A 23,409-nucleotide genomic window follows, 5' to 3' on the forward strand; every position below is an offset into this window, starting at 1 on the left:
CCCCTCCCCCCCCTCGGAGTTTCATTTCATGACCCCTAAAAGGTTTGAAGTTTCAGATATCTAAAGACCTATATCCTATCTCCCTTGTTTCTCCTCTCCTCCAGGGTATGCATATTTAGATCCTTCATCCTCTCCTGACAAGTCTTCGGATACAGATCCCACACCATTTTGGTCACCTTTTTCTGGACTGCTTCCATCCTGTCACTATCCTTTTTGAGGTACTGACTCTAGAACTGAACACAGTACTCCAGGTGAAGCCTCACCTAGAAACTACAACGGCATTATTACCTCCTTTTTCTTCTTGATTATTCATTTTTCTATGCAGTCCAGCATCCTTCTGGATTTAGCTATCTCCTTGTGACATTAATTTGCTGCCTTCAAATTGCCTTCAAATTGCCAGAATCCTCTCCTGGTCTGTGCACATTAGTCATTTGCCCTATGGCATACAGATCTTTTGGATTATTACACTCCAGATACATCAACTGAAGAAATCATCTTGTCTGTTTTGGCTATCAAGTTTCTTTCTAGGCCAAATGCTAACCACAGTGTTTACAAAGTTATTATACCCCCTGATCAACTGATATATTGCTTAGGAGGTGGATCCATGGGCTGAGGTGGGGTTGACGCAACCCGTAGGCGAGGGCCTACGGGTCCCCACCATAAGCAGGCGGAGTGGGCTGAAGCTGGAGGCCACTGGAGCTTCACCTATACCAGCCCACGTTCCCCTGGGTTGAGCCTCCGGGTGCCAGGGCCGGCAGGACTTAGGCGGGCCTCAAGGTTAAGTACAGGTAGTAGATGGTTCAGCCCAGAGACAGCAGTGCGCAGTTTCGGCACGCCAGCGTCAGTGCACTACTAGAGTGCTGGTCTTGAAGGCTGCAGAAGTTCTGAAGATTGACATCAGAAGGAGTCACCACGAGCTCTGGAACACCTGCTCAATTGCTGGTAACAGGGCTGTCCGCTTCCATCTCGCACTTTCCCCTCTGGAAGCCGCCAGAGCACTGGTCTTGAAGGCTACAGCAGCACTGAAGAATGACATCAGAGGGTGTCACCACGGGCTCTGGAACACCTGCTCGATTGCTGGTAACAGGGCTGGCCGCTTTTCACTTCGCACTTTCCCATTTTGGCAGCCCTTTATTGAAATTCATAATGCCTTCATTTCTGTCAGCTGTTTGAAATAGTTTGCAATAGATAAATGTTCTTTTATTTCCCCACTTTTCCGCCTTTGTGATTATGTACAGGGCTTTCATGCCCTGCCTTTTTTCTGTTTTAAGTGCTGCCTAATCCATGATTTAATAGCTGCAGGTCCTATGCATGACATAATTGGGGGCTAAAGCAGCTCCTCTTTCTGTAACATTTGCTCTATGTCCTGCAGTGGGATCTGTATATCCTGGAGGATCCTCCTTCCTACTCCATAAGTACTTTTCTTTTTATTATAATGTTTGATGATCTTCCATGAAAATTGCAATTTGTTCTTTTTTGGCTGAATGTTGAGTTTTTAATATTAAGGGAGGTTATGATTAATTGAGTTGATGGGAGGTTGTATTTTTTGTTTGTTCCATCATGGGTTCTGATTTTATCATTTATTTGCAGTTTTATGGCTTTATTTATATGTAATTCACTCTGAGGAACTTAAGTTGCTGGAACTGAATATCAGCTTTAATAAATTGAAATGACATAAAACAGCATGTTGGGAGTATATGTACAGTTTGTGTTCTATCTGTGCAGGTTTATATTCATTGCCTATGAATAGAGATTTTACTGGAATGCTAAATACATATGATAAAAATGTTAATATTTATCCATGTTTTTCCATGCTTCTAGGCCAGTGGTTCTCAGCCCAGGCCTCAGGAAAAACCTAGCTGGTCTGGTTTTCAGGATATCCACAATGAAAATGCATAAGATAGAGTTCCATATACTGCTTCCATTGTATGCAAATTTATCTCATGTACATTTACTGTGGATATTTTGAAAACCTGACAGGCTTGATGTATCCTAAAGACTAGGTTGATAACCTCTGTTTTAGACTGGGAGAAGCTTGCATCTTTGGCAAGGAAGTAAATTGAATATCATGCCTCCAGGGGCAGATCTGATGGCCTGAGCCACACCTTGTTCCACTCCATATGCATGGAAGTGGCCTGAAAATACAATTTTGTTAAAATATCTCTCTCTATTTTTATTTCAATGACTTTATTCAGAATTTTTGTGTGTTTGATGTTCTTGTATAGTATGTATTATGCACTATATGGTAAATTTTCAAAGAATCGTGTGGGCAACCATGTGCGCACGGTTCTCGGTACGCACCCATGGATGCGCCAATTTTATAACATGCGTGCATCGACACACGCATGTTATAAAATTGGCTTCCCGTGTGCACATGCGTGCCCAGGTGCCGACTCACGCGCGTAAGGGGAGGGGGGAATTTTATTTAGAAGCGTGCAGCAACGTGATTGGGCTTTCCCTGGTTTCCTCCCAGTCCTCTCTAATAAAGAAGTGGACTGGGAGAGAACTTCCTTAACCCCTTACCACCCTGCCTCCCTTTTCCCCTCTCTGCCCAAACCCTAAAACCCCTGTAACTAACCAAATTTTTTTATTTTGGAACTTACCTGCTCTCCTGAGTGGTAGTAAGTTCTGTGTGCCCGCCGGCTACCAGCGTGCACTTCACCAGGGCATCATCTAATGGCACTGTCCTGGCAGGCCCCTGCCCAAACCCCACCCCTGGCCCTCCCCCAGCCCACCCCTTTTTTAAAAATCTGGCTCTTCCGTGCATACCAGGAGAGAAGCATGTGGCCGGGCTGCTTGGAAAATGTGCTCAGCCTGGCCATGTGCATATTTCACAGTATCGGGGCTCGCTGGGTTTTAAAAATTAGCCCATATGTTAGGGCTTCCCTAACCTCTCTTGAGGACTGTGATTGGATTTTCAGGATATCCATAATGAATATGCATGAGATAAATCTGCATATCATGGAGATTCAGTATATGCATATTTATCTCATTCATATTCTTTTTTTTTTTTTTCAAAATAATTTTTATTTACCGGGGTGGCAGAGACAACCAGTAATAACGCCTTACAACTTAGAAAACACAGTACAAGAGTACAGAGGCACAACACGGCAAACATGGTAGAACCAACAAGAACTCAAGTCACTGCTCATCCCCATTTTTCTTTTATCCCTCCCCCCCCGTAGGTCCCCCCTCCCTGAACCCGAATCCCCCACCCCAAACCCCACTCATCCATCCAGCATTCACACCTTATTCCCCCCCCCTCCCTTGTCCCTTCACTTTAGAGGACCAGTTTAGAGTATACCCATTGCGACACAGTTCCTCCTGCAACGATTTAGGGAAAGTAGCAAAGCAAATGTCCCAACAACCACAGTACACGGAGTCCGACTGCTGCTTGCCTGCCAGGTAATCCAGTCGTTCCATTTGTGCCAGTGAAGCCATTCTCCCAAACCAGGCGGCCAGTATAGGCGCTAGCAACGGCTCAGTCCATCCAGCCAGGATAGTGCGACAGGCCATCAAGACAGCGACTCTCTCAAAACGGGCCTTAGCACAACTGCCAGGTAAATGTCGAGGAGACATACAGGAAAGTAACATCTTGGCATTGAGCCGCAGAGTGACTCCGATGCATTTCCCCACCACCTCTAGTACCGCCTGCCAAAAGGACTGCAATGACGGGCAGGAGATCAAGCGGTGCTCCAAAGTACCATCAGCAGCTCCACATTTAATACAGGTAGGTGAGGCAGCCAACTTCATCCTGAACCGCCGAACGTCATCGTAGTAAAGAGAATGAAGAAGCTTAAACTGAAGCTCCCGGAGACTGAGATCAGGTAACAGTTTATATAGGTCCCGGCACCAGCTAGACATCTGCCGCTCCGTGATCGTAATGTCCAAAGCTGCTGACCACCGAACAGCCATACGGCGCACTGGAGCGGTGTCACCAAGCTTCTGTCCCAGGCGCTTCCAACTGGTGATGGAGTTCCGGAGATACGCCGTATCAAAAATGGTATTGGCAAATCGTATTTCAGCCTCAAGCTCCTGACGTGTCCAAGCAAAGGCAGTCAGGTAGTGGCGGGCCTGAAGAAAGGCAAAGAAGTGTTTGGCAGGCAGTTGGAAGGTCCGTGTAAGTGTAGCAAAGTCCAACAAATTACCTGAAACAGGATCATACATATGAAAAGCAAACATCACCCCCTGCTCTGCCCATTGACTAAATACTGGCTTGCAATCACGCCCCGGGAGAAATTCCACATTCTGCAAAAAAGGAAGCAGCAGAGATCGCCCTCCCGACAGTTTAAATTGTCGCCTGAACCATCTCCACGCTTTGATACAGGGGGTTAAAAGAACCGTAGGATAAGACGCTACCCTACGCTGGTCCACCCTCATTTGAATAAGGTTCAACGGAGACCCCGGGGTAGACATACGGTCCAGCATCCCCGCTTCACAGTACCGATAGGACCCCGTAAGCCATTCCCCCACAAACCTCATTTGGCATGCCACATTATAAAGCCGGAAATCCGGCAAATTTAACCCCCCACATTCTCGTGGATGTTCCATAGCCACATATGCCAGTCGCGCCCGCTTCCCCCGCCACAAAAAAGTTTGTATAGCAGAGCGGAGACGGCGCACCTCGGCCACCGTCAACCAGCAAGGGAGCATGTGCAAAAAGTATAAAAGTTTGGGCATCAACACCATTTTTACCAGGGCCCCCCTGCCAAAAAGGGAAAGGGGCAACATCTTCCACAACCCCAACTGCGCCTGAAACCTAGCAATGCAGGGAGCTATATTTAAGGAGTGCAGCTGCCTTAGGTCCCGCGGAATCATTACCCCCAAGTACTTGAGTTTGCCGGAGGCCCAGCGAAAGGGGAACTCCCCTACCCATGTAACAGGAAGAGTCTCATGCAAGGACAAGGCCTCCGACTTATCATAATTAATTTTGAGACCCGCCACCAATTGGAACTTATCAAATAAACGGATAACGGCCGGTACACTGGTACGCGGTTTCCCCACAAATAATAACAGGTCGTCTGCAAACAGGGCTAACTTCAGGGGATGCCCATCCAAACTGATACCACTAATATCTTGTGCATGCCGGATACTAATGGCCAAAGGCTCCAGTGCCATGACAAATAAGACAGGTGAAAGGGGACACCCCTGCCGCACCCCCCTAGAGATCGGAAAAGCCTCAGTGGGCAGGCCATTAAGTAAAATAGAGGCACTAGGGAGTTGGTAGAGCACCTGTAGCCATTTTAGGTACGCCCCTGAGAAGCCATATTTTTGTAACACCCAGAACAGGTACTCCCAGGAAAGAGAGTCAAACGCTTTTTCCGCGTCCAAGCTCAGGATCAATGCTTCAGCCCCTGCCGGGTAACTCAAGGCAGCTATTAAACGCCGCACATTCCTCACCCCTTGACGACCCTGGATAAACCCGGTTTGATCCTTATGAATAAGACTGGGTAAAACGGGGGACACCCTGGCAGCCAAAACAGACGCCAAAATGTTTACATCAACATTGAGCAGCGAGATGGGGCGGTAAGAGCCCACCTCAGTCGGGTCTTTCCCTGGCTTGGGCAGAACTACGATGACGGATTGATTGGAGGCTGGTGCTATTTTACCAGTATGAAGTAAATCAGCATAATACGCCCTCACAGGCTCAAGCACCCCAAAACTCAGAATTTTATAATATTCAGACCCCAACCCATCGAGGCCCGCCGCCTTGCCCAGTGAGAGCTTTTTAATAAACGCATAGATTTCTTGGGTAGTTATAGGGCTATTCAGCATCTCTAACTGGTCAAAAGTTAACTTTGGCCATGGTAAGTCCGCAAACATCGTATCAGCAAGTTCCTTATCCATGGGCTTCGAGGCATAAAGGGTCGTGAAATATTCTAAAAATCGGCTCGCTATACCCTGAGGAGTTGTGTGGTGCACCCCATTCCTATCTTTAATTCCCACAATCGAGGCCCGCTGGCCACGTGGTCTAACCAAGTGGGACATAAGCCGGCTAGCTCGGTTACCGTATTTGTACAGCTGGTATCGGTAAAATCTGAGAGATTTAGAGGCCCGCTGATGTAACAGACTATTTAGAGCGTCCCGCATCCGATCCAACTGGGCTTTAGCATCCTCGGACAGAGCCCCCATGTGAGCATTTTGGGCCGCTTTAAGAGCACCCGTAAGCCTCAGGATCTCAGCGTTACAGTGTCTATTTTTCTTAGCCACATACGCAATAATGGCCCCTCTCATGACCACTTTCCCCGCCTCCCACACAGTCGACGGGGTAACCTCCGGGGTCGTGTTATTCATTACATAATCCTTCCAGCAGGCTTGCAAGTACCCGTGAAATTCCTTGTCCAAGTAGAGATCGGGTCGCATGCGCCAGGAGTGCGGGGGTCGGGCCGTGAGCCCCCAATGAAGAACCATGGACACTGGGGCATGATCAGATAACGCAATAGTCCCTATATTAGCCTCTTGTATTTTAGCAAAGCACTGATCTGAAACAAGCAAATAATCCAACCTGGAATAAACATTGTGGGGGTGAGAATAGTGAGTGAAATCACGCTCTTGCGGGTGCAAAATACGCCAGATGTCCAACAGTTGGAGCTCATGACAAAGCAAGTTTACCCCCTCCTTACCCTCCCCTCGGGAAGTGAGCTTGGAGGGTGCATAATCAAGTTGGCGGTTCGCCACGATGTTAAAATCCCCACCCACTACGAGGCTATAGTCCGAAAACTCGGTCAAGAGGGTGAGTAGGGATACAAAGAACCCCCGGGAGTAGACGTTAGGGGCATAAACAGCACAAAAAACAATACGTTGTTGGTACAAAGTGCCCGCCACTAGAACATATCGGCCCTCCGCATCCTGGCAGATACGCTCCAGCTGAAACGGCAAAGTTTTGTGAATAAGAATGGCAACTCCCCTTTGGCGCCTAGTATAGGACGAATAATACGCTTGGCCCACCCAATCTCTTTTTAATTTTGCATGTTCTGCATCCTCCAAATGCGTCTCCTGTAGGAGCGCTACCTGTGTTTTCATACGTTTGAATAAGGCAAATAATTTAGTCCGCTTGATTGGGGAGTGGATACCATCCACATTCATAGTAACAATTTTGACAGGCTCCATTACGTGATAGCAGGGAAGTAATCCGTGTGATACAGGTGAGGGGGGGGCCGAAGCCACTCCCTCACCCCACCCCAGGTATGGACATCCCTCCTGGCCTCCCAGCCTAGGCCTGGAGGGAAAGTTGCGACCCACATTCGTGTCAGCAATAGAATGTGTATAAACCAAAATCCCTGAGTCCCCTGCACTCCCCACCCCAGTCCCCTAACAGTCATACTCACATACATACCCCACATCCACACCAACCAAATAAGTTTCCCCCTTCGTTCCTTAGGGCTCCAACTATCGAGCGCCATAAGAACCCCCCTATTCCGTCCAACTCCCATCTCCCGCCCCGCTCCCCCACTACCGCTACCGCTACCACTACCCATAAACACAATAATCCCCAGAAGAACCGAGCGCCCCCACCCTCAACAACAGATACATATGGAAGGTCCATCGAGTGGAAGCTGAACAAGTGCCGCAGAGAGGAACCGAAAATGTTGAGCCCCGCAGCACCGGATCACCGGGCCGAGGCCACCAGGGAAATAACGCAGTGGGGTGATAGTCCCTCTCCCGCAGCAATCCCACAGTGCTCAGGAGAAGAGGAGCCAGTCTGCAGCACGAAGACCCCACAACCAGAGCCAGGGGGCCCGAACTGGTGCGGAACCAACAACCAAGTGTCCAAGAGAAGAGAAACTGAAGAAAACTAAGGGCGGTGGAAAAAAACCAGATAAAAGGCCATTCCAAATGTGAGGTAGTTCACCAAGTTAGGCTCTTCACTCCCCAGCCGCAGGGGGGAGACTCGCCACGAATCCTGCAGCCTCCTCCTTAGAGGTGAAATAAAGGGTTTTATTTTCATGCTGGACCCGTAGCTTAGCCAGGTATAGCAGGGCAAAGCGAATCCCACGCTGATAGAGCGCCGTGCAGGCCGGAGCCATCTCCTTCCTCTGCGCTGCCTGTGGCGGCTGAAAAGTCATTAAATAACAACAGTCTGTGGCCCTTGTAGTCCACCTCCTTCTTCTGGCGGTAAGATCGTAAAAGACGGGTCTTATGATCCCAATTTAGGATCCTGGCCATTACAGGTCTCGGGCGCCCCAGGCCATCCTGCATGGGCCCCACGCGGTGTACCCGTTCACATTGGATCCCGCTTCCAGGCAGTAGGAGGCCTACCTGCTGTGGGAGCCACTGCTCAACGATTTCTTTTAGGTCCCCTTCCTTCACCTCCTCCGGTAGACCGATTATTTTCAGATTGTTCCGGCGGCCCCTGTCTTCCTGTTCCTCCATCTTGGCTAAGAGCTCCTGCTGTCGGCCATGCAGTCCCTCCAGACGCTGTTCTGTCGTGGCCAGCCTGTCCCCCAGGTCTGAAATAAGGCCCTCCGCAGTGTCCAGTCGCTTCGCGTGGCCCTCCACTGCCGATTTAATATCCTCCATCGCCGTCTGTAACTTGTATAGACGGCCATCCAGCGCTTCTGTGACGCGCTGCGAAATTTTTTGCAGGGCCTCCTCAGAGACTGTAGCAAGCAAGGGCTCTCCATGCTGGGCTGCCGCGGCCATCTTGGCTACACGCGGTCGGTGAGGACGGCGCTCAAGCTTGACCCGGGCGCTCGATTTTCGCATCACCCGCGGGTCCGCCCGGGCACACAGCTGCGTGGCAGCACCTCCAGCAGCCGATCGCAGAGTCGGGGTAGCGAAACGGCGAATTTTTAAAGGTAAATTTTACCGATACAGGGGAGCGGAGCCGCGGAGCTTTCCCCTCTCACTTCCGTCTCTCACTCGTCATCGCCGGAAGTCATCTCATTCATATTCATTGTAGGTATCCTAAAACTTAATTGATAGTGAGATCCCCAGGACAGGTTTGGGAAGCTCTGCACTATGGTATATAGAATGGATGAATGATGAAATTCAAGCAGAGGCACAGTGAATGTGACCTGTTAGTGAAATGTATATAATAACTTATGTGATCGAGATATGAATATATTTAGCTATTGCTACAAGTGTTGTGTGGGTGTGTCATGATTGTTAGAACTGTGAGTCTAGTTAATGTTACTCTTGATATATAGATCCATTTTTAAATAATTTATCAAAACACTAATTTCATGTATATTTCCTTTCAGATATTAAGTAACATTCATACAGTTCGAGCTACATGGCAGCCCAAAAATTCCAAAACATGGACTTTTTCTCCACGGGTATGTACAAGACAGACTATGAAAGTATGCTTTGTGACAATCATTTTCTGAAGGATTTGAGTAACTTCTTAGGCACCCAGTTAGATGAATGGGGCCAAATTTTTTAAATTAAACAAAGAGCTATTCTAAGCATAGGGATGGGTCAGGAAGGGAAAATACAGTACATAGATGTATTTAATTTTCAAACATATAAATATAACGTCTAACTTTCAAAGCTTTTTGCAGTACTGCATTTGCACGCGTTAAGTGATCATGTGGAGATTTATCCTAGTATTTTATAAAATGAGCAGCGGGAGCTGCATAGTTTATAAAATACTGCACAGTTCTGCTCTGAAAGGAAGCACAATTTTTGAATGAAGATCTTTTGGCTAAAATAGCCCCTTTCACCTCACCTTTTAACCATGTTGGTAATTGTTTTGCCTTCCTGCCACATGGGCTGTTTTGGCCCATGTGGAAGGAAGGAAAACAAAACAGAATAGATGCCTCAGTCTTTTTTCAATATTTATTAAAACAGAGATGTGTTCACAGGATGCCCGACTCAGGCCGAGTTTCGCAGCTTGTCAGCCGCTGCCTCAGGGGCTACAATTAAACCAAACAATGACTTTTGTTTGGTTTAATTGTAGCCCCTGAGGCAGCGGCTGACAAGCTGCGAAACTCGGCCTGAGTCGGGCATCCTGTGAACACATCTCTGTTTTAATAAATATTGAAAAAAGACTGAGGCATCTATTCTGTTTTGTTTTCCTGACGGCTATCATAGATCGCCTACCTCTTTGTTTTCTTGGACCATGTGGAAGGAAGGCCAAAACAGCCATCACTGCCAGCCTGTACAAGTTGAGGCCTCCTCTTTCTTCTGGTTCATGTGGGCTGACACTGCTACCACCTCCTTCTTCTGGTCTGTGTGGCCCAGTGCTGCCATCTCCTTCTGGTCCCTGAACCAAATTCTGCAGGAGATTTTAAAATTCTGAGCAGGAGGGAAAGTCTGTGCAAATTCTGTAGTTGTGCAGAATTCTTCCAGACTATTAACTAGGATAAAATAACTTGGCTGAAAATTGTGTTCCTCTACCATATTGAAAATACGAATAGACTTCTCTGACTTTCCAGGGACATATATAGGTTGTTAGAGTAAAATGGCACATGTGCATTCAGTTTTTAAGTATAGGTGTGCCCACCCAAATAAGTATAAAGCCTGTGGGTAATTCTAACATGTTTGCTAATTTTAAAAGTGAAATAACATGGGTAGATTTTTCTTTTAAAATTAAATACTATGGGGTAGATTTTAAAAGCCCTGCGCGCGTAAATCCTGCTGGATTTAAGCGTGCAGGGCACTTGCGCGCCGGCGCGCCTATTTTGCATAGGCCGCCGGCACACGCAAAGCCCCGGGAAGTGCTTGGGGGCGTGTCGGGGCGGCGAGGCATTCGGGGGCGTGCCTGGGGGCTTGGCAGCGGTCCGTGGGAGGGGCCGGAGGCGTGACAGCGGTCTGGGGGCGGGGCCGAGTGCTCCGGCACAGCGGCCTGTGCCGGGGCAGGAAGCCGGCGACGCACGCAAGTTACGCTTGCCAGAGGCAGGCATAACTCTACAAAATAAGGTAGGGGAGGGGGATTTAGTTAGGGCTGGGGGGTGGGTTAGATAGGGGAAGGGAGAGAAAGGTGGGAGGGGACAAAAAAAAGTTCTCTCCAAGGCCGCTCCGAAATCGGAGCGGCCTCTGAGGGAATGGAGACAGGCTGCGTGGCTCGGCGCGTGCAGGCTGCCGATTTTGTGCAGCCTTGGGCTCGCCGACCCCAGATTTTAAAAGATACGCGTGGCTATGCACGTATCTTTTAAAATGCGGCGTGCTTTTGTTTGCGCAGGTTGCGAGAATAAAAGTACGCACGCGCATACTTTTTAAAAATCTGCCCCAATATATGCAGGCTGAAAGTGCCCATTTCTTAGGGTTCAGACAGATGGATTCAGAACCACTGAGTTATGCACCTGTACCAGCAGATGGAGATGGAGCAAAGCTGACATCAGGGGCGGATTGTAGGAAAATATCAGCCCGGGGGATTTTTTCAAAATAGGCCCACGGGTTATATGCCCGATACCCTTGTGTGCTTTTTATGCAGCACATGTTCAACAGCTCCCAAAAGCATGGCAAGCTGACCCTTGAGATATCCATTATGTGACCTGGAGCCAAAATATCTCTTAACATAATTTCCACAATTTTCCTGAATAACTAAGAAAGTAGACCACACCCTAGACTAAACGTACACAGTCTCACACACTCATTGACTCGTACACACAGGCACTGTCACACACGCTCACTGACGTGACACTTTCTCACATGTTGACACACAAATCCTCAATCTCACAAACTTTGACAGATGCTCACTGACACACACACGCTCAGACACACACATACACACACACACACACACACACTTTCTCACATGCTGACACACAAATGTTCAGTCTCGCACACATTTTCTCACAATTTTCACACATGCTTACTCACACAGTTACACACACTCACATTCTGTCTCTCCCCCACCCCCAAAAAAATGCCAGCGCAGTAGAAGCAGCTTATTAACTTTAACAATTGTTTTTTTTTTTTGCTCACATTGGTGGTTAGGGGCATGCAGGCAAAGCCCTGGATTAAAAGGTTCCCGGTGAGCTGACTGCCTGTTGCTGTGGAAGGAGGCAGGCTGTAAGCCTCCATCTTGCAATTTATTTTTGCCACGGCCCGAGGAGTAGGGGGACCTTTTACAGAGGAGCAGAGGTTCTTGCAGCATGGAGCCAGCGGTTGGGCAGTAGCAGGAGGCCTACTGCTCGTCTCCCAAAGGGAGAGAGACAACACGAGCTGATGAGGGGAGGTGCCCACACTGTTTCAGGCTTCTGCAGTGGCGGTGGGGGCGGGCCTAGCTGGCACAGCAGCTGATACCTCTTTGGGCCTTGCGGCCCTGCCGACACAGTTGAAGACCTGCCTCCTCAGGCCTTGTAGCTTCTTCCTTGTCTTTGGATCTTGCGGCCCCACAGACACTGCTACTGCCCCTCCTCTTTGTGCCATGTAGGCTCTCACCTCCTCCTTAGGGAGAGCCTATGCTGAGACTCGATGCCCCTGATGGAAACTCTCGTAAATGAAACGCAACTGGGGGCCCAGTGTTAGTCACAGCAGGCATGGGGGCTGTTGCGACCAACACTAACCACGTGATTCACTGGACCGGCCCACTGGGACATGTCCAAAGCCCCGATAGGCCAATCTGCCCCTGGCGGACGTCACGATATATATATCCCTGCACTGATATCAGCCTGCCAATATTCTCCATCTCCAGCAGATGGATGTGCATCTCCCGACTGGGGATTGCTTAAAGTTTTAAAAAGAGAAAAAAAGAAGGACATTTATTTGACCCACTCTCCTGTGGTGATACCATATGGTCCCTCCCTCAGTCGACAATTCCTGAGATGAGACCTTTGGATTCTTCCCTCAAATGAACTTAGTGTGGACTTAGCTGTTAAAAAAAACCCAAACAGCTGAAAGGCAAGTGAGTGCAGGAAGTCGAGTACGGCGGTGAAGATATATGCCCTCTCCCTCAGCAGCCAGAAACTGACTCTGCATTCAGCCAGGATGGAATGAGTTCAGGTAAAGAGTAAAAAAAAAAACAGAAGGAGGGGAGCTTTGTAGGGATTCCTCCTCCTCCGGTCTCCATACTCGGCACGCTGATCCGATGTTCATTCTTGTCTCTAGGGGGGCTTAGGGGACGTGGGTAGCTTGGCAAGTAGAGCAACCTTTTGCCTAGGCCCCGCTGTCAGGCTTTTCTTGCTTGCTGCATGGTAGGCCATAGCAGCGGTTTCACACATTATTTCCTGCGCATTATGCTGCCTTCTTTAGTTCTGTCAGTTTGTGATAATGCATCCGGCTGTGTGTCCAGTTGTGCACCCAGTTTGTGCGCCTAGTTGGGCGCCAAGTTGGACGCCTGGTTGGGTGTCCAGTGGGTTAGGGCGTCTGTCTGGGTAGTCACATGCACACGCTTATCTACGTGTACAATCTGGGTGGCCTAGTGGGAGCTCAGTTTTTGGATGCTCATCGAGGCACAGTGTTAATCGCCTACATTTTGGACACCTAAATTTTGGGTGCCTATTTTTTGCAGTGCAACTACATCTGGAAGCACACTTTCAAATACCTGTTAGAGCGTACTGACAGACTGCTGATGTCTATAGCAAAGAAAACTAAGCGCCTTACCCTCTGTGCTGCTTGTCATATTCGGGCATCTCAGCCTAGTGTTCCCACTAACTTGTGTCAGCGCAGCTTGTAGGCTCAGGGGGAATTGCCTTCCTCTGATTTTACTAAGCCCAGTTGTTCCCAGACTGGTGTGGGACTGGGAAAAGAGCTGCTAGAAAGGTTGCCTGACTTTGGAGCTCCCCTAACTTGTTGGGCAGCAGGGGAAGGGAGTTCAGTGGGCATAGGACAGATGCCCCCTGGTTTTGGCATGGATCCCTCTACCATTTCTTGGGTAGAAGTTTTTTCAAGGGCTGCAGTCTTTTCTTCAGGTGCAGTCCTTGATCCTGGCCAAACTTAACAGGTCAGGGTCACAGGCGGCGAAATCCCACACATCTGGTGCTGTGAGTAAGCATAGGCGTATGCCTAGAGCTGCTGCTGGTCTTCCTGATAGGGATGCAGATGGCTTGGTTGATAAAGCCGATCCTTACTCTCAGGAGGATGGGGAAATTCCTCCAGGATTGGAGCCATATAGAACTATGTTGCTGTTTTTTCATAGAGATGAGTTACTGGCTCTGATTTCCCTGACATTGAAGATGCTGGGAGTACCTGGGGCTGAATCCATGCCTGAGCCAAAGAAAGATCCCATTTTTATTTCTTTGCATAAAGCCTCATGTTTCCTCCCTGTTATGGAGGCCATTCAAGAATTGATTGATCTTGACTATGGCGCCCCAGAAGCTAATTTCAAGGGAGGATGAGTCTTGGATGTTCTGTACCCCTGGATCAAGCTGCAAGAGAACAATTGCGCTCTCCGAAAGTGGATGCGCTTGTGTGTGCCGTTACCAAGCAGGACTATTTCCATAGAAGGGAGAACTGCCTTGAAGAATGCACAGGATAGGAGAATTGAGGCTATCCTTAAGCAGGACTTTGAAGCAATGGCAGTAAATTTGCAGATAGCTTCTTGCTGTTCCCTGGTGGCTCGCTTCTGTTTACTTCTCTCAGGAAGTCGATGAATTTGATTCCAGGGCAGTGATGGAACCAGCAGCCACCTTTTTGGCAGATGCAGGCTATGCCCAGAGGGATGGCTTCAGTAATAGCGGCCAAGCATCATTTATGGCTGAGAAATTGATTGGCTGATGCGACCTCCAAATCTAACCTTATGAAGTTGCCCTTTAAAGGCTTGCTCTTGTTTGGAGTGAGCTGGAGAAAATAGCCAATAAGTGAGGTAAGTCCCAGGTTCCTCAGTTGCCAGAGGATAAGAAAGATGCTGCACTCATTCAGCATGAGAGGTCATTCTAGGGGATCCAAATAGTTTCAACCCTACAGAGGAGCGGCCTTTCAGAGGGCTCGACCTTTGGGTAGGTTTTGGTCCTTTCATCCCAGGCAACCCAGACGGGGTGCAGGTTCAGGCAATGGAGCACCTCGAGCCTCCCAATGAAGATGTGCCAACCCACCCCCGGAAACAGGAGATAGGGGGTCATCTCTCTCTTTTTTATCAGAGGTGGATTGAAATCACGTCAGACCAGTGGGTTCTGGAGGTGATCCGAGATGACTATGTGCTGGAGTTTCGTAGTGTTCCTCGGGATGTTTTCATGGTGTCTCCCTGCAACTCTCCGCAGAAGAGACAGACAGTGGAGTATACATTGTCAAATCTCCTCATTCTGCGGGCTGTGGTTCCAGTGCCCATGTCTCAAAAAATATGGGATGAGATTCCGTTTATTTCATTGTCCCCAAGAAGGAGGGCTCTTTTCGCCTCAGCCTGGATCTCAAAGGGGAGTGACAGTGCAAGGGTGCTGGAGAACAGAAGAGTCTGTCTGGAACATCAATCGGCTGGAAGCCCATGTGTTCAGTTGTCATGCTTGCAGTTCAGCGACCAATTGCAGGGTCGCACAGTCAGGATAATGTCAGACAATGCAATGACTGTGGCTTACATCAATCAGCAGGGAGGTATCAAGAGCCAGCAATTGTCGCAGGAAATAGCCCAAATTATGGAATGGGCAGAAGTGCATCTTCAGCCTCGCACATTGCAGGAAAAGAAAATGTCTCAGCATTCAGAGTCTGGATCCAGGAGAATGGGAATTTTCAAACGAGGTGCTTCAGCTAATAGTGGATCGCTGGGGCCTTCCGTATCTGGACCTATTGTGGATTTCTTGCAATGCGAAAGTTCCTCATTTCTTCAGTTGCAGGAGAGATCCAAAGTCGTTGGACATCAATGACCTCATGTTGGCGTGGCCGGTGGACAAGCTGCTGAATGCCTTTTCTCCGTGGCCCATGTTGGGCAGCATGATTTGGAAGATTGAGTCACAGGGAGATGGTGCTTCTGGTGGTGCCAGATTGGCTCAAAAGACCATGGTATGCAGATTTGCGAAGGCTCCTGGTGGACTCGCCTCTCTGGTTTCCGGTGCACAGGGATCTGCTAAGGCAGGGGCCTGTCCTTCACGAAGATCCAACTTGATCTTGTCTTACAGAATGGCCCATGAGAGGGCTCAGTTGCTGAAACATGGATATTCTACTGTGGTGATTGCCACCTTGCTACGAGCGAGAAAACTCTCCACTTCCTTAGCCTAAGTGCGGGTTTGGTGAGTGTTTGAGGCTTCCTCGTTCGGTTAAGATCCCACTCATTTTGGAATTTTTGCAGGATGGATTGAGTAAAGGGTTGGCCCTTTGTTCATTAAGGGGTTGATTTTAAAAGGAGTGCGCGCGCATCCATGTGCATGCAGTTATCGGTGCACACACATGGATGCGGCTATTATATAATATGCATGCGTCTGCACACACGTTATAAAACACCAGTCCTGCACTCACATGTGTGCCGGATTTTCATGTCTGTGTGCGCATGTGCGGGCGGGGGTGGCCTGCTCCATGCATTGGGGGGGTGGAATTTTAGAAAAGCACGTGCGACAACGCAATCCAATTAAGTAGCGGACTGGGAGGGAGCTTTCCTATCCCTATCCCTATCCCTACCCTTCCTACCTCTTTCCTTCTCCTCCCCGACCCCTAAACCTTCCCTAAATAATCTTTTTTAAAATTATTTTTGAACTTACCTGCTCCTTTGAGCAGTAGTAAGTTCTGCGCGCCGGCCAGCTGCTGGCACGCGCTTCCCTGGGACAGCAGCTAATGGCGCTGTCTGAGCCCGCCTCCCTACCCAGACCATGCCCCCCTGGTCCACCCCTTTTGTAGGCACTTCTGCGCATAACAGGGGTTACGCACATGGCTGGGCCTATTCTAAAATGTGCGCAGTTCACGCAAGGCCTAGCCACATGCCGTTTTTGACGCACACGGCCCTTTTAAAATCGGGCCATAAAGATACAGGTGGCGGCTCTTGCCTATTTCCGAGGTCAGATGAATAGTGAACCTTCATCAGCTCATCCAGATATGGCCCATTTTTTGAATGGAGTGAAACATCTTCATCCTCCCTTGCAGTTACTGGTGCCCTTGTGGAATCTTAATCTGGTGTTGGATATTTTAGTGGGCCCTAATTTTCGACCGATGTGTAAACTTATCTTGAGGTTACTGACCTTGAAAATGATATTTCTTGTGGCAATTTGTTCTGTGCATAGATTATCTGAGCTGCAGGCCTTGTTTTGCCAGGAGTCGTTTCTATGAGTGACTCCGGGGGCAATACAACTGCGTATTGTTCCTTCCTTTTTACCAAAAGTGGTCTCAGATTTTCACTTGAATCAGTCCATTTTTCTGCTATCTCTGGACAGGGAAAGAGATGCGGAGGAATATTGCTTGTTACAGGTCTTGGTTGTCATGAGGCATATTTTGAGGTATTTGGAGGAAGACAGATAGCCTATTTGTTCTCCATAGTGGAAGTAAACAGGACAAGCTGGTGTCGTGGGCTACAATAGCCTGCTGGGTTAATGAGGTAATCACGGCCGCGTATGTGGATGCTGAGTAGCTGTTGCCTAGTCAGGTTAGAGCTTATTCCACTAGGGCTCAGGCAGTGTCATGGACGGAGGTTAGATTGTTGTCTCCCATTGACTTTTGCCGAGTCTCAATGTTGTCCTCTTCACACACCTTTTCAAGGTATTATCACCTGGATGTACAGACCTGAGAGGATGCAGCCTTTGCATGTGTAGTTTTGACTGGACCATGGGAGCTTTCCGCTCTGTTCGGGAATAGCTGTGATACATCCCACTTGTCCTGGATCCACCTAACTGAACACTAAGAAAAGAGAAATTACTTCTTACCTGATAATTTCCTTTTCTTTAGTACAGACAGTTGAATCCACCTTCCCACCCTAGGCTGCCAAATGATTGTGCTATGGTCTTCCTGCGTGGCGTGTGTTCCAGGAAGTACTGGTAAGTACCAATCCATTCCCTAGATTTGTGTTATTGTACTCCTGTCTGAGCTCAGTGGTTTCCTGTTGGCTGGTTACTGGAGTGGTTGTTTGTTAATAAACAAGTTTTTTTGTTAGTTTGTCCACAGTTAGCTTTTGCAGAGAATACTGGCAGGCTGATGTCAGTACAGGGGTATATATAATAGGGATGTGAATTGTTTTTTGACGATTTAAAAAAATCGTCAGATATTTTTTAAATCGTCAAAAATCGTTAGTCGCGATACAATAGAAATTCCCCCGATTTATCATGAAAAATCGTAAATCGGGGGAGGGGGGAGATGCGGGAAAACCGGCACACCAAAACAACCCCTAAACCCACCCCGACCCTTTAAAACAAATCCCCCACCCTCCCGAAACCCCCAAAATGTTTTAAATTACCTGGTGGTCCAGTGGGGGGGTCCCGGCGCAATCTCCCGCTCTCGGGCCATCGGCGCCATTTTGGCTGCCACTAATATAAATGGTGCCGATGGCCCGATAAAAAAAAAACCCCACCCGACCCTTTAAAATGACCCCCTTAGCCTCCCCCCCCGACCCCCCCCCCAAACCTTTTAAAATTACCTGGTGGTCCAACGGGAGCGCGGGGAGTGATCTCCCGCTCTCAGGCCATCGGCTGCGTCAATAAAAATGGCGCCAATGGCCCTTTGTCATAGGGGCCAATGGTCGGCCCCTGTGACATTGTGAGGGCAAAGGCAGCGCCGGCGCCATTTTGAATACTGGCAATATGGCCCGAGTGCAGGAGGTCGCTCCTGGACCGCCGCTGGACTTTTGGCAAGTCTTGTGGGGGTCAGGAGGCCCCCCCCAAGCTGGCCAAAAGTCCCTGGGGGTCCAGCGGGGGTCCGGGAGCGATCTCCTGCACTCAGGCTATATTGCCAATATTCAAAATGGCGCCGGCGCTACCTTTGCCCTGTCACATGGTAAGGGCAAAGGGCCATCGGCGCCATTTTATTTTAGCGCAGCCGATGGCCTGGGAACCGGGAGATCGCTCCCCGCGGCCCCCCGGACCACCAGGTATGTGTAAAAGGTTTTGGGGGGGGGGTCGGGAGAGTGGGGGAGGCTAAGGGGGTAAATTTAAAGGGTCGGGGTGGGTTTTTTTTATCGGCGCTAAAATAATTAGTGATGTGAATTGGAATCTGAACCGATCCCAATTCACATCTCTAACGATCAGATTCCCCCCCCCCCCAGCTGAACCCGATCGTTAAAACAATCGGGCACACGATTCACATCCCTACAGACAATTGAATCCACCTTCCCACCCTAGGCTGCCAAATGATTGTGCTATGGTCTTCCTGCGTGGCGTGTGTTCCAGGAAGTACTGGTAAGTACCAATCCATTCCCTAGATTTGTGTTATTGTACTCCTGTCTGAGCTCAGTGGTTTCCTGTTGGCTGGTTACTGGAGTGGTTGTTTGTTAATAAACAAGTTTTTTGTTAGTTTGTCCACAGTTAGCTTTTGCAGAGAATACTGGCAGGCTGATGTCAGTACAGGGGTATATATACCGTGATGTCAACTTTGCTCCACCTCCATCTGCTGGTAGAGTTGCATAATCCACTAGTTCTGGATCCATCTGTCTGTACTAAAGAAAAGAAAACTATCAGGTAAGTAGTAGTTTCTCATTTACATTGCAGACAATGTAGGTTATTCAGACTAGTTGAAAGCTACTGCAGTGACATTTCTTAGCATATTGTAAATCATTCTCTCTTCCCCTTAACATGATCAATTTTTTTGGATGTAATTTTATAAGAATTTAAGGATCAAAGTGTTAATTGTATATGATTAGATAGTTTTATGTCTGAATTTCCTGGAATGAAGTAAGCAGGTTGCAATAAATTAAAAATGAATGAAAACAGTCCCACAACACAATTTTTGTATCTTGTTTTTCTCTCCCAAGGTTGCAGGTATCCTGCCTAGCTTGCTTGATGGAGATTGTTTTGTCAGGTCTGGTTCACCATCTCCAGAAATTGGGATATTGTTTGAACTTGGAGTTACTTATATTCGCAATGTATGTATTAACAATTACACCATTTCTACAACTATGTTAAATGGGTGAAAGAGTAAGTCTAGATTAAATCTTTAAATTGTATCTAATTTTAATTATACTACACTCAGGCCTGCCTAGTGGCTCGGTGTCAGTGCCATACACTGCCATGCAGAAGATCTAGATTCAAAGCTTGGCTCAGGTCTTCTGCCTCCTAGGTCAGCAGTGGCTGGAGATGCTGCGGAAACTGCATTCACAGCTTTGGGGGGTGGGGGGGAGGGAGTCAGTCATTGTGCAATGGCTACACCTAATGGCCAGAGCTCAGTGATTGCAGGGTTCAGCTGAGGACTACCGCTGCAATGACTGGACTAAAGTAAGTTGGGAGGGAGTATAAAATAGAGCAGTGGTTCTCAACCGGTGTGTCGCAACACACCAGTGTGTCACCAAGAACACGCAGGTGTGTCGCCACACTTCCCAGTCCCCCGCTGACCCAGCTGCTCCCCGGTCCTCCTCCGCCCGGGCTTAAAATGCTGTCAGCCCGGGTGGAACACGGCAGAACAGCTGGAGTCAGCGGCACCGGCATGGTCTCTTCTTCCCCCCCCCCCCCCCCCCCCGCGGCCCGGAAGAAGAAGTGGTGAGCAGTGGGTGCGTGAGTGGGAAGAAGAGACCATACTAGTGTGCTCAGCGTCAGCCCGAAGAACAGAAGAGAGGTGCGGCCTGAGGAATGAGCAGCATGGCTCGCAGAAAAATGAAGAAGAACGTCAACCCCCGCGGCCGATGGGACTCCTTTCTCCACGAGGGCTGAAAATGAAGGAGGTTAGGGTTGGGAGGAGGCTGCTGCTGCCACTAGTTCCAGGGAGGGAGGGAGAGAGAGTGAATGAGCAGGCATGTGTGTTTGAGATTCTGTGTGTGTGTGAGATAGCATGTATGTGAATGATTGAGAGCCTGTATATGTGAAAGAGAGTATATGTCTGTGATTGAGAGCCTGCCTGTGAGAGAGAGAGCATGAATGCAAGTTTACGATTGGGAACCTGTATGTGTAAGTTTGGAATTGAAAACCTGTTTGTGTGAAAGAGTATGTGTGTATGATTGAGATCCTTTGTGTGTGAGAGAGATCATGTGTATGTATGATTAAGAACCTGTGTGTACATGTAAGAGAGAGACCATGTGTGTCTGTGTGTGATTGAGAGCTGGTTTAGGTGAGGGAGCATGTCAGTATGTGATTGAGAGCCTGTGTGAAAGTGAGAGAAAGACAACATGTGTGTCTGTGTGTGATTGAGAGCTGGTTTAGGTGAGGGTGCATGTGAGTATGTGATTGAGAGCCTTTGTGTAAATGAGAGAAAGAGAAAGAGCATGTTTGTAAGCTTGTGAATGAGAGTCTGTGTGTGAGAGAAAAAGACAGTATGTATGTGTGTGATTGAAACCTGTGTGTGTAAGTGTGAAAAGATAGACAGCATGTGTGTAAATGTGTAATTGAGAGCCTATATAAGTGAGTGAAAAAACATGTGTATATGTGAGTGACTGAGCGCATGTGTGTATAGGTGTGTAATTGAGAGCCAGTGTGAGAGAGAGCGCTGGTATGTGACAGAGAGAGGAGAAAGTTCCAAGCAAACCACCCCTCCTCCTGCAAATTCAAAACAATTCAGGAGACCTGGATATCAAACGTTCCCAGGTATGCAGAGGAAAACAATTTTTGTATCCTTATTTTTCATTGCTGGGTTTTTGTGTCTGCTATTTTGAAATATTTTATTGGTATCTAGAAATTTTTTATATGAGTTTTTAATTATTGGATATTCCACTCATCAGCTGTTTCGAAATAATCTGTTCTTTTTGTTAGTATGGTTTTACTGCTACTGATTTTATATTTCTTGATTTGTTTTATAAGGACGGGTAATGTTTCTTTTTTCCTTTATTACACGCATACTCTGGCTTGTTGCAGTTTCCAATTCCGTTTTTATCTGCATGCTTCTAGTTATGCGTTTTGGTGTTTTTATTCTTTGGTAGGTGAGGGTCAGCACATGTGATTCAGGTGAGGTTTTCTGCTGGCATGTAGTTTCTGTGTAGGGCTCTATTGCAGCCTGACTTGGTCCGTTTTCCTAATAGGAGATGTATTAATGTCTTAAGGCCTGCTGTAATATTTTCAATGTTGCCTTTTCTTAGGTAAGGTGGTTACTGTTTAAGTGCTGGAAATTGGTGCTGTTTTGGTGTGGGATGTTTACTATTTATGAAATTTCTGTTCAGACAGAATACGTATCTTTTCCTTGTCATTTTAAACAATAAAAATTATTACCGGACCTTTACTTTTTATTTCCGCCATGAATTGTAATGAGCAGTGTGTCACACATGTGGGCGTAGCCTGTCAGGTGTGTCACGATGGGAAAAAGGTTGAGAACCACTGAAATAGAGGACAAAATGCCCACATTGTTGCCAATGAAGGCTCATGGTACCAATCTCCAGTCCTGGTTCCAATTAAGCTGGAAGTTCAAAGGAGCAGGAAGAAATTGCTGACTCAAAAAATAGGTACATCACTCATTACTTGAGTTCTTAATTTAAAGATACTATACCAATGCGATCACTTCATAAACAGCTATTACATTAGGTGACTGGATTAATGAACATAAAGAGCTGCATTTTCAAAGCTATTTACATACATAAAACAGTTTTATGCATGTAAGTGTCTGCTATAAAATTACCCAAGTCTCAGTGTGCGTACTTTTACATGAATTTGGGAGGGGCAGAGTAGGGATTTATGTGCATAGTTTAGTACCTACACAGGTTACACCTTTGATAGAGCAGGCATAAATTTGGAATTTTCAAAATGAACTTATGGGCCTAATTTTACTTTGAAAATCCAGGTTAAAATCTTCATAGAAAAAGGTACATGCAGACTTTACCCCTTCCTACAGAGTTATAAATTTATGCTCATAGGGTGCAATTTTCAAACTGTCTGCATCTGGATAAAAACTGCATGCACTTTTTACCTGCGAGTTTTGTAGCAGTTCTCAAAGCGAAAGTACATTTAGTTCATTATTTGGTTTATATTCCACTTTTTCAGCCACTTCAAAGCGGATTACATTCAAGTACTGTAGGTATTTCTCTAGCAAACAACTGTGTGTCTTGGTATATACCTGTCTATGTGGCTGTGTGCATGTTTACTATAGTGTTTTATAATAAGCGCATATCATATGTGCACGTTTTATAAAATACGTGTAATTCTACCATACATTTGCATGTTATGTAGGCTTATATATGAATACAATACTAATACAAAATGCAGAGTCTAAATTAGAATGCGTAAAATGTACTTTTGTACATATATATAAACATAAGTTATTATTACATAATTTAATACAATATATAATTCATATTACAAAAATATCAATACAGAAAATGAGAAATAATCTTACAATTGAAGTACCCTTCAAGTACTACATATTTACCAGGTGCACAAAATAAAACAATTATCCAAACGAAATACATATTTCCTCAATCATATCATCACATATACACACATATACAATATATAATAGGCCTAAAGATAAAATCACCAAAACCAATCAAACCAATATATATAAAGATATATTCTTCAGTGTCTTCATATCTGATATAAATTCCTACTCAGC

The 23,409-nt window shown here is 47.2% G+C and overlaps 1 protein-coding gene across 5 annotated transcripts in view; it reads left to right on the forward strand.

Annotated features, from left to right (window-relative positions):
- The window catches only part of NPHP1 (nephrocystin 1), a 382,880-nt gene that overhangs the window by 216,121 nt on the left and 143,350 nt on the right, over nucleotides 1-23,409 (forward strand). For all 5 annotated transcript variants that reach the window (XM_029594329.1, XM_029594331.1, XM_029594333.1 and 2 more), the window contains 2 exons: nucleotides 9,204-9,278; nucleotides 19,700-19,810. In XM_029594329.1, coding sequence (XP_029450189.1) covers nucleotides 9,204-9,278; nucleotides 19,700-19,810 — 186 coding nt within the window. The remainder of the gene's footprint in view (nucleotides 1-9,203; nucleotides 9,279-19,699; nucleotides 19,811-23,409) is intronic.

This window comes from Rhinatrema bivittatum, chromosome 3, assembly GCF_901001135.1.
Source record: "Rhinatrema bivittatum chromosome 3, aRhiBiv1.1, whole genome shotgun sequence".
In the NCBI taxonomy this organism is placed as follows: domain Eukaryota; kingdom Metazoa; phylum Chordata; class Amphibia; order Gymnophiona; family Rhinatrematidae; genus Rhinatrema; species Rhinatrema bivittatum.